Genomic DNA, 13,295 nt, shown 5'->3' with positions numbered 1-13,295 from the left:
GGACTCACTGGCCAAAAAGGTTTGTATTTGCCAGGGCAGGAAATGAGTCTGCTGGGAAGGTACCCCCAAATCGCAGGCGATCAGACTGTCATCTGGCCTCCAGCCAATCCAGGGACAGGTTATTGGCTCAACCTACCTCTTTCAACAGCCAATCCCAATGTCTTTAAGGCAGCAAATGCCATGAGCTAGTATCAAAGGATGGTCTTACAGGGATATACGGCACCTTCACCTCCCAACATGCAGCCACTTCTAGGGTGGAAGGCACTAAGCTACGGACAGCACAATGCACAACACTGATGTGGGGGGAGGGGTTTGGCCAGGCTTTAGGACAAACCATTCCCCCCCATGAGAAAGGCCAAGGGATCTTTGATGTCCACAGCCCAGACAAGACCTTGGTCTCGCCCAGCAGGCCCACACATAGGGGAGGCTGAGAAGCTGAGCCAACTCTGCCAGGGCTTGAGCCAAGAACTTCAGACACGGGCTTGAGCCTCCAAGCTGCTCTGTGAGAACCAGCATTGTCTGGGACGCAGCGGCCGTCTGATGAGGGTGAGGGAGGTTGGCTGCCTCAGCAGTTCTTTCCTGCAGGAGCCCACGGGAGTGTAGGTCGCCTTGCCTGATAAAGACAGCACAGCCCTGCCCTGCCTGGAGCTGTAATTTAGAGGGTCAATTCCAGGGGCTGGAGGAGCAGCCACCTTGCGATAGCTCTATAGATAAACCCTCCGACGGCAGCTTCTCAGCGAGCAGTGCTGGCTGTGAAGGTTTCCTAGCAGCAGCTCACTTGCTCCATGTTCAGACACTTCTAATGGGCATCAGTCACACAAGAGCACGGCCCAGCACCATCCCACTCCTCAAATGCCAGGAGCTTCCATAGATCCCAAAGCCCGAAGGGACCACTGCAATGTTCCTGCTAATTTTTTACATCCATGTGCAGAATGAATTTTGTTCTGTGCAGCAATATGGAGGTGATGGAGTGGCGGGGGTGGGGCCAAGGGGTTTGGGTTATGGGAGGGGGCTCAAGGCTGGGGCAGAGGGTTGGGATGTGAGAAGGGGTGAGGGCTCCTGCTGGGGGTGCGGGCTCTGGGGCAGAGGGGTGGGGTGCAGGACGTGAGGGCTCTGGTTGGGGTGTGGGCTCCGGGGCTCAGGCACAGGGCTGGGATGTGGGAAGGGGTGAGGGCTCCGGCTGGGGGTGCAGGCTCTGGGGTGAGGCTCCAGGGTGGCACAGACACATGAGGATAAAGGTGTCCTATCAGTGCAGCTCATTCCGGGAACTGGACCTAAATAAGCAACACCAGTTTAAGCACCGTTCTACCAGCATAACTGCACCCCTGCTGTAGGTTATGTAGATTCGTGCCAATGATCTAGCTGGAGTGTTAGACCAGCCCCCACTGGGGACCTTTCTAGGCAGAATTAAATGTCTGGGCGCATAGAACACTGGGAGTGTCCAGTATCAGGAATGCTTGTGCTCAAGTTGGACACTGCTTCCCGGAAGCCAAGTTGTGCTTCCCAGCTGCCTCTCCGGCTTGCCCACCCCCACCACTGCCCCGTCATTTAGAAGAGTTACCTTTTAAAGCCCATTCAGATCAAATGCACTACTTACTCCAGTGCTGTCTCCAACCCAGGAGAGTGACACAGTGCCGCTGAAGTCATCAAAGACATACTGCAAGGAAAAAGATTGGAGTCACAACCAAACTTCTGTGCTCCACACCCCAGATCAGGCAACAAGCCCCTCTACCTCCTGTCACCAGAGGGGAGAGGATCAGGAGAAATTTGATCTGCATGGTGGAGTACCTCCCGGTTACACACACCATCCCAAGGCAGTAATAACCACCCAGCTGCCAGCCCAAGATTTGTCCAGCCCACTGGCATTTCCCCCCCACTCATCACAGGTCGCTAAGGATTACCTGGGCAGTCTATTGCTGAATCAGTAAAGCCAGGAGACACACCCCAGCAGGGGCTTTTTCTCCAGCTTCATGCTCCCTCAGGTGGCTTCCTTCACCGACCCACACACATCCCCTTACGTGGGATGTTGCTGAAATGCCCAGTGGATTCTTGCCACACACCCTACGTGTGACAACTCAGAGTTTGTCTCCTTGGCAGATCTCATAGGCAGGTGTCCCGAGTCCTCTCTCTCAATACCACCTTGTCCCTTCGGTAGTTCAGGTAACACTGGGCGGCTTGTGCTAGGCAGGCAGAGTGAAGCAGAACTCAAGCTTTGTGGGTCGAAGGTGCTAAGTTCAGCCCCCACTGACCACCTCTCCAAGGGGCTGACGTGCTCACATCTGAACTACAGAGCCATCCTGTCTCTACCCCAAAGCTTTGCAGGGGCCTGGGGCCTTTCCCCTTAGCACTTGATACTCATCAGCGAGTTATTGCAATATGGAAAAAGCATAGTCAGGTTCCCCTTGTGTCTGCCCTTGAACACATGTGCAGGATAGCAGCTCTGCTAGGGGAAGCTGATTTCACCTTTTGGTTCTGCTTAAGTGCAGATGCTTGCCCGGCGTGGTCACCCTCCCCTAATAGGGCTTCATTGCTAAACCAGGAGCCAGGGCCCCACAAGCGTCATGAGACCTGCGATTGTTTCTAATCCAGCCCTGCAAGAACACGAGAGTGAGCAGCACAGACTGCTCCCAGATCTCACACCCTCATGAGTTAACACCACCTCTCCTATCAGAGAGCTCCCCAGCAGACAGTTGGCATTGAGAAGGATCCCCACCCAGAGGGGCAGTAACGGCTGAAAATTAAGCAGAGCTGGACTCTTTTCCTGTTGGACATAACTAGTCATCTGTAAGAGCACCACCACGCCGACAAGAAACACTCTGGTGCATTTGTTTGGCCTTGTAGAGCAGTAAAACTGGGCTGTGCACTTTATCACGAGCACTAGAGTAAACAGCGCAGCCCTGCCACCCTGCAAAGGCATCTGCCTCCAGATAATATTTTCCACAGCTCCTGCTGGCTGCCAGGCAGGACCACAGCAAAAGGTGCGCAGAACGCTCCCATTAAGCAAGGGGACAAACTGGACCCGGCCTCAAGAGCCCAGCGAGACACCAGAGAGATGAAGCCAGCAGAGCAGTGATGCTGGGATTTGGCTAGCTAGCACTATGTTAGTGCCAAGGAGGAACCTGGCAATGCAAATATTCCCCTGAGCAGAACAATGAACGCCATCAGTGCCCTGCCCTGCAGTCTCAAAGGTTGCCTCATAATCTGTTCACAATCTCGCTACATTTTGAGGCTTGCCATGTTACAGCTCAGCCAGCACTTACGCCATAAAATCCTAGATCAGTGGCTGAGCTGGATAGGACATAAACCGAGATCTGGGTTTCAGGCAGAGAAACCTCTCCCCCTCCCAGAGCAGCGACTCCGATACACCTGTGGCTCTGGGAACAGGAATCCCAGCATTCTACAGGCAAAACCTGGGAGATGGCCAGACAGTCACCATGGAAATACACCTGGGACCTTGGAATGCTCTGTTCTGAGAGGCCCTCAATACCTTCACTGCGACAGGAGAAGCACTACCAGTTTCAACCTCAAGTGTCCAGTTACCTTCGCTGGAGGGGAGCAGAGACCCAGGGAACAACTGGGGGAGAGTGCAGAATGCTGTTTCTTCACAGCCATGGGCACCTTACGGCCTCAGTAGCGCAGGGGCAGGGCTGTGCCAACACGGTTATTGAGCTATGCCAGACCTGTGCAAATGGCAGGCTCCTGGGGCGATCAGAAGGAAGACGAAAGGAGACAAGGAGGCCGTGGAGAAGGCTCTTGCACCAACAAGGATGGCGTGAAGGACCGACGAGAGCTGATGCTATACAAACAAGGGGAGGAGTAGACAGAAAATCCAAGAAGTGGGCTGGAGCGAGCCCTTAGAGAGTCACTAGCCCGGGTGACTCTGAAATGGACCCAAGAACAAGTGTGGAGTTTGATGCAGTCTCACCGTTTGGAGTGTGCAGGAAGTGGTTGACGATGTGCTTGAGTGCAGGGAACTGGGACTTTGGGAGACAGGGGAGGCATTTTCAGCAGACAAGGAGAGAGGCAGGGAGACACAGGTGGGACTTGCCACAGCCAGGGACTGGCAGCAGCCTACACCAGCCGCACGAGGCAGGTGAAGGAGGAAAGTTCTGGACGAGAGGGGGAGGCAGAGGGACCTTCCAAGCAAAGGAAGGAAAGAGGAAATGGCATGGCATACAGCAGTGCAGCAGTGTCAGAGTGATGGGTATGGTACAGTGCAGACAAAGAGCAGAACCTATGAGCTGCAGAAAGGGGGAGAGAAGTCAGGGCAGCTGTGCCCCTCCCCCCGGGAGCCAGTGCAGCATTGGCAGATTCATGAGAGAGACACCTATTAGCATCTCATTAAAAAAAATGGAAGAAATGTAAATTAGCTGCTTGTGTGACAGATGGGACGGGGGATACCAACGGAGGTTACAGACATGCCAAAGTGAATGTAATCCAGACAACACAGCCAGGGCTTCCGGTGTGAGGAAACCCACGGGGGAAATTTACAAATGGTTGGCAAAAAACTGCCCGCTACCAGCCACCTCCAAACACGGAGGCTGACTTTGCATAACTGTCCTAGCCATCCCCAACCCCAGGCAAATCCACCTCCTCGCTCCCCTCCTCCCAGGAGGCAACAGTTACATAAAGATTCTGCTTTGACGCAAGATGGGGAACAGTTCTGCTGAGAGCACTGAGTCACTCCCGTGGCACATGGCTCACTCACCCAACAATCCCAACAGGTTTTCTAAACCCACCTCCACTTCAGCCAAGCGAGATCGGGAAGATTCTGCTTCTCTAGGAACTAGGTTGTGCTTTAATCTCGCCAGGCCTCATGCTATGAGGCCATCAAATCATCCACTGGACAGCCATGTGACAGGAGGCCACTCTGCTACACAGCAGTGTAAAAGATCTCGTGCTTCTGGCCTACCGGTCCATCAGTAGCCAAGCTTCATGGTAGCGTAGCCCCTGCTACTCAGTCTCTGTTAATAAAGGATGATTTTAATGGCTCCTCTTCAGGCAGAAATGGAAAAAATGGGCTTAGCATTTAATTACAGGTACATTGCAATAAGTTCTTACAGCTAGAAGGGGCTCTGTGGATAGCAGCCCTCCCACCTCCTATGAGATGACATTTGGGCCCACAGCAGGAGTGCAGGGGCTAAACTAGGAACTCTAGGAGTGGCATCTGCAGCAGCACAAAGGAGGCAACAGAGTTTGCTGTCTAAATGCAGCTGTCTGCATGAGAGAGGCTGCCATACCCAGGAACATCACCATGCTAGAAGGCTAGTGGGCGGATTCAGGGCTTGCTTGACTAGAAGCAGGATAGAGACACTCCTCTTAAGCAGTTAAAACTTGCTTATTCACGTATCTCCTTAGCACAGATGCTGGCAACTCAAACGCATTTCACCTCAGCTGACTATCCCTCAGGGAGGCAGAAGGAAAGCTACTTTGCACTTTATAAATGATCACAGAGTGATTAACAGCTAAGCCTCAACACCACAGTGTACAGGTAAGGGGCATGAAGAGATCTCTTCCCAGGGCACTGAAGTTGGAATGGAACATGGCAGCTGTTCCTTTATTATTTGCGTTATGGTAGCATCTGGAGAACCCAACCAACATCAGCATCTCATTTTGCTAAGCACCACACAAACAGCCCCTGCCATGCAGAGCTCACACCACAGCACCAGAGAAATGGCAGAGGTCAAGACATAAAAGGTAGTGCAATCCAACTGCAATTAGAGGAAGGCTCTAAGGAGCTAGGACAGCAGTTCTCAAACTGGGGCCCGCGGACCTCTGGGGGGGTCTGCGAGTCATGTCTGGGGCGCCAGCCCCACTGATCAACTCCTTCCCCTCCCTCCCAGCACCTCCTGCACGCTGCTGGACAGCTGTTTTGCAGTGTGCAGAATGCACTGGAGGGGGGAACAGGAGGAGTAGGGACAGGGCATGCTCAGGGGAGGGCAGAGGCAGGGAAGAGGAGTGGCAGGGGTGGAGCAGGAGTGGGAAGAGGTGGGGCCTTGGGGGAAGGAGTGGGGTGGGGCCTGGGGCTGAGCGGGGGTTGAGCACCCCTGGGGAAAAACAGAAGCTGACTTGGGGGTCCATGAACATTTTTAAATGAAAGTGGGGGTCCTCAGGTTGCTAAAGTTTGCAAACCACTGAGCTAGGAGCTAGCCACATCAGTTGGAAACTGACCAGGACACACGGGTTAGAGACAGACAGACAGGCTTTGTTGTGCTTTTTTTAAAAAGCAGAAGTGTCCATTTGATCAGCTCTTCTATTATCAACAGTGCTTAGAGAAGGAGATAACAGTGACAGGAACCTGAGCATTGCTGCTTAGAAGGCATCAGCAGAAAGCTCTGGCTAAGCAGCCACGGTGCTGGTGTGATCTAACTGAAGGGGAATGCCTTCTAAGGTGGGGAACGATTTTGTGTGTAGAAGCTTGAAGAGAATCTCTGGCAAAATTAGTATGAAAAATGCCCTCGTTTTTAATATTTCACGTCTTATTAGAGATGACTTGACCCTGTTACGTTCATAAGGGTTGTGAGTTCAATCCTTGAGGGGGCCACTTAGGGATCTGGGGCAAAAATTGGTCCTGCTAGTGAAGGCAAGGGGCTGGACTCGATGACCTTTCAAGGTCCCTTCCAGTTCTAGGAGATTGGTATATTTATTACCTTTTTATATTACCTACGAGCATAGCTAAAAATAAAGGCCCAGATGTGCTGTGCATCTTCACAACCCATAATGTCAAATACGACATCTAGTGAAATGGGACATTTTCCAAAGCCGAGAGAATGCCCATCGCTTCCACTTGTCATGGGAAAGGTTAACGACTTGTGTCCGACAGCTCCCCTACTGGAGGAGGAGGCTGGGCCAAGGGGAAAAGCCCCCAGTGAAAATGAAGCTATCCTCAGGAACAGCCGAGGGAGCAGTCCAGGAAAGCTCCAGTATTAGAGTGCCCCTTCGGACCGCAGCACCACTTCCTGTGACCCTACCACATCCCTGTGCGGGCTGGAGAATGGGACTGGGAATAAGCAGGGCTGCCCAGAGGGTGGGGGGGCGGGGCAAGTGGGGCAATTTCAGAAGTGGTGTGCCGAGTCTTCATGTATTCACTCTAATTTAAGGTTCCACGTGCCAGTAATACATTTTAACTTTTTTAGAAGGTCTCTTTCTATAAGTCTATAATATATAACTAAACTATTGTTGTATGTAAAGTAAATAAGGCTTTCAAAAGGTTTAAGAAGCTTCATTTAAAATTAAATTAAAATGCAGAGTCCCCCAGACTGGTGGCCAGGATCCGGGCAGTGTGAGTGCCACTGAAAATCAGCTCGCGTGCTGCCTTCGGCACGCGTGCCGTAGGTTGCCTACCCTGGTCTATATTTCATTTCAGTGCCATAGGGAGATTCATAGGAGAGGGTAGCTTCATTTAAAATTAGCCACTGGGTGAGGGATCACATGAGAAGAACAATATCCTTCCCAACCCTACCAAGGGAGACCCCCCTCCCCTGCATTCCCTGAGGCTTCAGAGGGGTTAATTCAGTGGTTCTCAAACTTTTATATTGGTGACCCCTTTCACATAGCAAACCTCTGAGTGTGACCCCCCTTATAAATTAAAAATATTTTTTTATATATTTAACACTATTATAAATGCTGGAGGCAAAGCTGGGTTTGGGGTGGAAGCTGACAGCACGCAACCCCCAGTAACCACCTCATGACCCCCTGAGGGGTCCTGACCCCTAGTTTGAGAACCCCTGGGTTAGTTTAATTTTAGCACCCTGTATCCAATTCACATGCATGTGCTATTTTGAGCATTTCAGTTTTCACAACATAGGTTCATCCCAGATTCTGGAACAACCTCAAATGCTCAGTTCGTGGAGTATGTACATAAGTTATACTAAAGACAAACCCACAGTAACCATCTCCAGTTTGTGGGGGACCCCATGGAGCCAGTCTCTAGGAAACAGATAAATGCATGGAGGTTAAGTCCATTAATGGTATTAGCCAGGATGGGTAAGGAATAGTGTCCCTAGCCTCTGTTTGTCAGAGGGTGGAGATGGATGGCAGGAGAGAGATCATTTGATCGTTACCTGTTAGGTTTACTCTCTCTGGGGCACTTGGCATTGGCCATTGTCGGTAGACAGGATACTGGGCTGGATGGACCTTTTGTTTGACCCAGTATGGCCATTCTTATGTTCTAAGCTAAATGAACCAAAAGTTATGGAGACAGAAATGAGTCAAGGAAGCCAGCAGAGTATCAGAAACCTGGAAAAATCTCTGACTGGATGGGCTCAGGTGTTTGGTCACAAGCTGAGCTGGTTCAAAAGTTTTGGATTTTTTTTAAGCAGAATTTTTTTATTGTTTCTTTAAACAATCAAACACAGCAATCAGCAAATATTTGGCCACACACTTCTGAAACCCGAAACCATATTCAGGTTTTGGCAGACTAATTTCAGCTTTTCAGTTAAAAAAACCACAACAAATTTTGAAGGAAAGCACACATTGTCCGTGATTTTTTTCTCCTTTTTAAAAACCCCTAGTTTTTGATCCAGAAAAAGTTGACGGAAAATATTTGTCCAACCCTTTTAATGAGCTTTAGTGCCTTTTAGCACTAGCTGATGCTGAGAACCAGTGATACCTTGTAAAGGTGACTTGAAAAGAAGTTCTCTCAAAACTGGGTTTGTGCCGAGATGCGGAAGGTTTTTAAATGTTTATTTTTCCCAGGGCTGCCTCGGGGTGGGGTGGGGGAAGCAAGTGGGGCAATTTGCGCTGGGCCCCACAGGGCCCCCTACGAGAATATAGTATTGTGTAGTATTGTAAATTTTTTATGGAAGGGACCCCCAAAATTGCTTTGCCCCAGGCCCTCTGAATCCTCTGGGCGACCCTGGGCCCTATTTCCAGCTCTCCCCAGTCTCTAGAATGGTTCTCAAAAGGAGAGTTAGTCACTGACGTTCAAGCTGCTTTGAGATCCTTCAGTGACCAGCACTACGGAAATGCCAAGTATCCATATTAAAAAGACATTAACCCAGTTTTCACTCCTTCCCACCCATCCCCCCAGCCAACCTTTCCGTTGTATCTTTCCTGGGAGACAAGATGTGCACTCATCCCGTCCGAGGAGGGGGATTGTATGCCGGCACACATGCAGCCCAAGCATCCCTTCCCTCAGATCACAGCTGAGGGAAGAGGGGAACTCAGGGCCAGGGGCGGCTCTATAAATTACAGCGCCCCAAGCAGGGCGGCGCCGGTCCTGCGGCCGGGGCAGAAGTGTCTGCGGCGGGTGCGCTGGTTCGCGGCTCCGGTGGAGCATCCGCAGGCATGCCTGCGGGAGCTCCGTCTGAGCCGCGGGACCAGCACGCCCGCCGCAGTCATGCCTGCGGGAGCTCAAGTGGAGCCGCGGGAAGAGGGGACCCTCCGCAGGCATGACTGCAGAAGGTCCGCCGGAGCCAAATGCCGCCCTGCCCCGACAATGCCGCCCCACACGCCTGCTTGGCGCGCTGGGGTCTGGAGCCGGCCCTGCTCAGGGCTAGTCTACACTGGCAACGCTTTAACGGTGCAGTGCTGGGAGAGAGCTCTCCCAGCGCTCTAAAAAAAACCACCTCCATAAAGGACGCAGCTTCCAGCGCTGGGGCACTGTTTGCACGAGTGCTTTACAGCACTGCAACTTGCTGCGCTCAGGGGGATATTTTTTCACACACCCGAGCGAGAAAGTTGCAGCGCTGTAAAGTGCCAGTGTAGACAAGCCCTCACATGGCTCATTCGGTCACAGATTCCAAGGCGGACAGGACCTTGGGGATCAACTAGGCTGACCACCTAGAGAGCATCCATCTAGCACTAAACGCTAGGCAGGGACGAGACCTGTCAAGTTCTATCCGGTCTGTGCCTTGACAGTGCTCACTTCCTCCAGTAAACGATCAGCAGTGCAAAGACTTTAAATCCTCATTTGTGCTAGGAGAGAAAAGTCCAGCTAGGCATCTGAGGCCTTTGCAATACGCCTGAGCATGAGCAGACAGTGCATATTAGCACAGGAGGCACCAGACAGCACAGAAGGCAACAAATCACACCATGTGGAGAGCTAGGCTGGGTTCAGGTTCAGCATGTACCAATGCCATCAAATCCTAGAGCAGTGGCTGAAAGGGCGGGACCTTGACCCCTTCCCTGGGAAGGGCAGAGGAAAACAAAGTCACCCCTGTGGCGAACCACACCCTGTGAAGTATGGGTCACTTATGTCACCGTGGCCTTTTATTAAGAGCCTTTGGCACATCAGGCCCCCTCCAACAGTGCAGCAGGAAGGTAGATCTGGCAGAGAGCACAAGGGTCTCAAGTCTCCAATGACTGAGCTAAGATTTGCTTTTTGGAAGGGAAGAGCCCCCCTTCTGTCCTTCCTGACCCTGTATCTTATCCTGACAGAGACCATGCTTTGAAATGCAGCTGTCAGCACACCAGGATTCTGAGACACTGAGATCAGCATCTGTTCCCAGCTCCTGCAGTCTGGCATCACCATCACTCAGCGTTCTGCCAAGGTTTAAGGGTTTTTTGAAAGCTGCACAGCCACGTTCTGACATATACCCCAGCACGCCCACGCCACGTGTGCTAACAGGAGACTGGGCAATACATCTAGAGAGAGAGGCAGCTTTCCACCCAGTCACCTGGGAGACAGGATGTTCCCTTACACAAACAAGCCACCCAGCTCCTGAAATGCAAAATACAGGACGGGGGCAGTAGAGTATATCCAGTACAGTAATACAGGGGATAGTAATGCCCGAGTCCTGCCAACAGCCAACAAAACTCACCAGGCTGACCTACTGGATCAGTCTGAATCTAGAGGACCCCACCCGTCTAACCACAACCCACATCCACCCCACAGGCTCAGATTGTGCTGTAGCTGGATAAGAAACATCCTTGATGAAAATCCAGATGCTATAGGAGCCATTTTTCTGATACTGTACGATATCCAAGGTACCTAGATGGCCCCACTGCCATTATCTGGGCACCTTCCAATCTTCCTCCGTGATTATTATCCCCATTGCGCAGATGAGGAACTGAGCACAAAGTGAGGCTAAGTGACTTGCCCCAGCTCACACAGGGAGTTTGTGGCAGGGCTGGGAATTGGACCCAGGTGTCTCAAGTCCTAGGCCACAGCCCTAACCACTGGACCATCCTCCATCTCTGGAAAGATCTAAATGCAAGGGCCTGATTACCTATAGTCATTAGAGACCCCAAGTACTTTTCCTCAAGAGTAAAAGCTTTAACCTCAGTGTTCTCATCCAACCCCAACAGCCACTACATTGCTTGAAACAAGGCTCTCCATTGCTTTCCCAAACCGTGGAGCAGCGTGGCTGTTTGGCAGCTGCTGGGCTCCACCCCAGAAGCAGCCACCGCAATTCCTACAAAGCACTCTGGAAATGTCAGAATGGGAGCACTACATCCCTGCTGGGTATTCATTACCACCTGTTTAAATTCCATTTGGGAGGGCGATAAAGAGAAGGTGGAAAGCTAGGAATTTTATTTTAAGCCTTTCCTTATTCAGGTGCCCTGTCCCTTGCCGTTGGAGAGGTCTGGCACTCAGCAAAGCCACCTCTTCAGTTTAATTACACAGCGAGGGTGGCTGGTTGCATCTGCAGCCCTTGATCATACAAAACAACATCCCTCACTGGAAACCAGAGGAGGAGTTCAGAACTTGACCTTCCCAGCCTCGCAACAGAGCATTGTGTCTTCCCAAACCTAGAGGCCGTAGGGCAGAAAATACCACCCAGCCCTGCATGGCTCAAGCTCGGACAAGAGTGCAAAGGGCTGACAGTGCAGCAGGGACCAAGCAGGACAGCAGAGAGTTCTCCTATTCGCGCTGCTGGTCAGCACGGTCTCTAAACCGGAAATTCCGGCTCTGCTGGGAAATGCTTGGGCGACTGCTGCTCTGAACACAGAATAAATGAAATGTCCTCAAGCATGAGCAGAGCTGGAGCAGGGCCCACTTCTGCTGCCAGAAAGTCCCTTTTCTTCACATTGAACTGGGACCTCACCCTGTTTAGAGGGCAAGAATCACTTTATTTCAGAGAAAAGCTGTCTGCCAGGCTGCCAACGAGCAACTCAAAATGGGTTAAGTAGGTAAGAGATCTCACGCAGAAAGCTTCCCAAATCCAGGGCAAATCGCTCTGAGGCCTTCCCCTCTAGTTTAACATTCCCCAGCTGTTTAACACTTTCTGTTTTCAAACTGCATCAATGATTTTTCCATATCCCTCCCTAATGGTAGAGGTAGCCTCCCATTTTACAGTAGAGAAACTGAGGTGCAGAGGCTAAGCAGCTCTACTCAGTGTTGCTCCAGGGACAGCGATGGCATGAAGCAACTGGCTATCTCACTTGTCCCCACAGCCACATGGTTTCTGACAAAACCATTGCGATGCATCAGCATGCGGCATAGCTCCCTTCTATGATGTCCAGGCCACAGAGAAGCTCAAGCACACTCCCTTACTGCCCCCAAACACTGTTGTGTTTACACATGGAAGTGTTGTAAGATAGAAGAATTGCAAGCAGTGAGGGGGTTTTGCAACACTTTCCGTTGGCTTACACAAGGCATAAACCAGTGTAGCTTCCAAGCTAGGATGGAAACCCCAGAGCTGCTGTCTCGCAGTCCCATGCGCAGCCCCCTAGGCCGCGCTGCTTCTTACATATAAGGCAACAAAACACTTCAGACCCAAACAGGTCTGCCCATATGGCATGTTTAACCCAGAGGAAACACCTGCAAAGGGAGGAGGAGTTGCTATTATTCCACAAGCCAGCTGGCAGGTGCTATGCATTAACTTGGCAGTTAAGGCAGGAGAGCACACTGGTTGATGCTAGCCTCACCCCCACCCTGGATTTGCAGGTGTATTCTTGAGCTAGGAAGTTTTCAAACCCATCAGGAGGCAGCCACATGTGGGCACACGTTTCAGCATCTGATCAGAGAAGGAAAGCCCAGCAACCAATAGAATTAAACCCACTGGCTCTCTCCTCACCCCTACTGCTGCTTGGAAGCTTTGGAACTGAAATCCCAGTACAGTGAGAATCCCAGGAAGAAGTGTTGCTGTGAGACAGAGCTGTTTACCCAGGAAGCAATCTGCAGAGGGTTTGGGAAATTATCTTAGCTGGCCTGCGCAAGGAGAGGATGGAAGGAGTGTCTTGTGTCATCTGACTTGGCCAACTAGGGAGCAGTACTTCAGTTGTACAGAAAGCTCCGGCCAGGCCTCCCTGGACTGAAGATTGACAGACCCTTTCCCCTCCATGGGGAATGGGGAACAGACTATATTCCCCACAGACACACACACAGACATAGCTGAGATGTTGGGCCT

At 51.5% G+C, this 13,295-nt stretch overlaps 1 protein-coding gene across 2 annotated transcripts in view; it reads right to left on the bottom strand.

The window, feature by feature from the left end:
- Positions 1-13,295, bottom strand: part of SORT1 (sortilin 1) — a 44,501-nt gene that overhangs the window by 27,311 nt on the left and 3,895 nt on the right. For both annotated transcript variants that reach the window (XM_045015000.1, XM_045014998.1), the window contains exon 2: positions 1,598-1,657. In XM_045015000.1, coding sequence (XP_044870935.1) covers positions 1,598-1,657 — 60 coding nt within the window. The remainder of the gene's footprint in view (positions 1-1,597; positions 1,658-13,295) is intronic.

This window comes from Mauremys mutica, chromosome 4 (assembly GCF_020497125.1).
Source record: "Mauremys mutica isolate MM-2020 ecotype Southern chromosome 4, ASM2049712v1, whole genome shotgun sequence".
NCBI lineage: Eukaryota > Metazoa > Chordata > Testudines > Geoemydidae > Mauremys > Mauremys mutica.
This window is presented reverse-complemented; position numbering and strand designations above follow the sequence as displayed.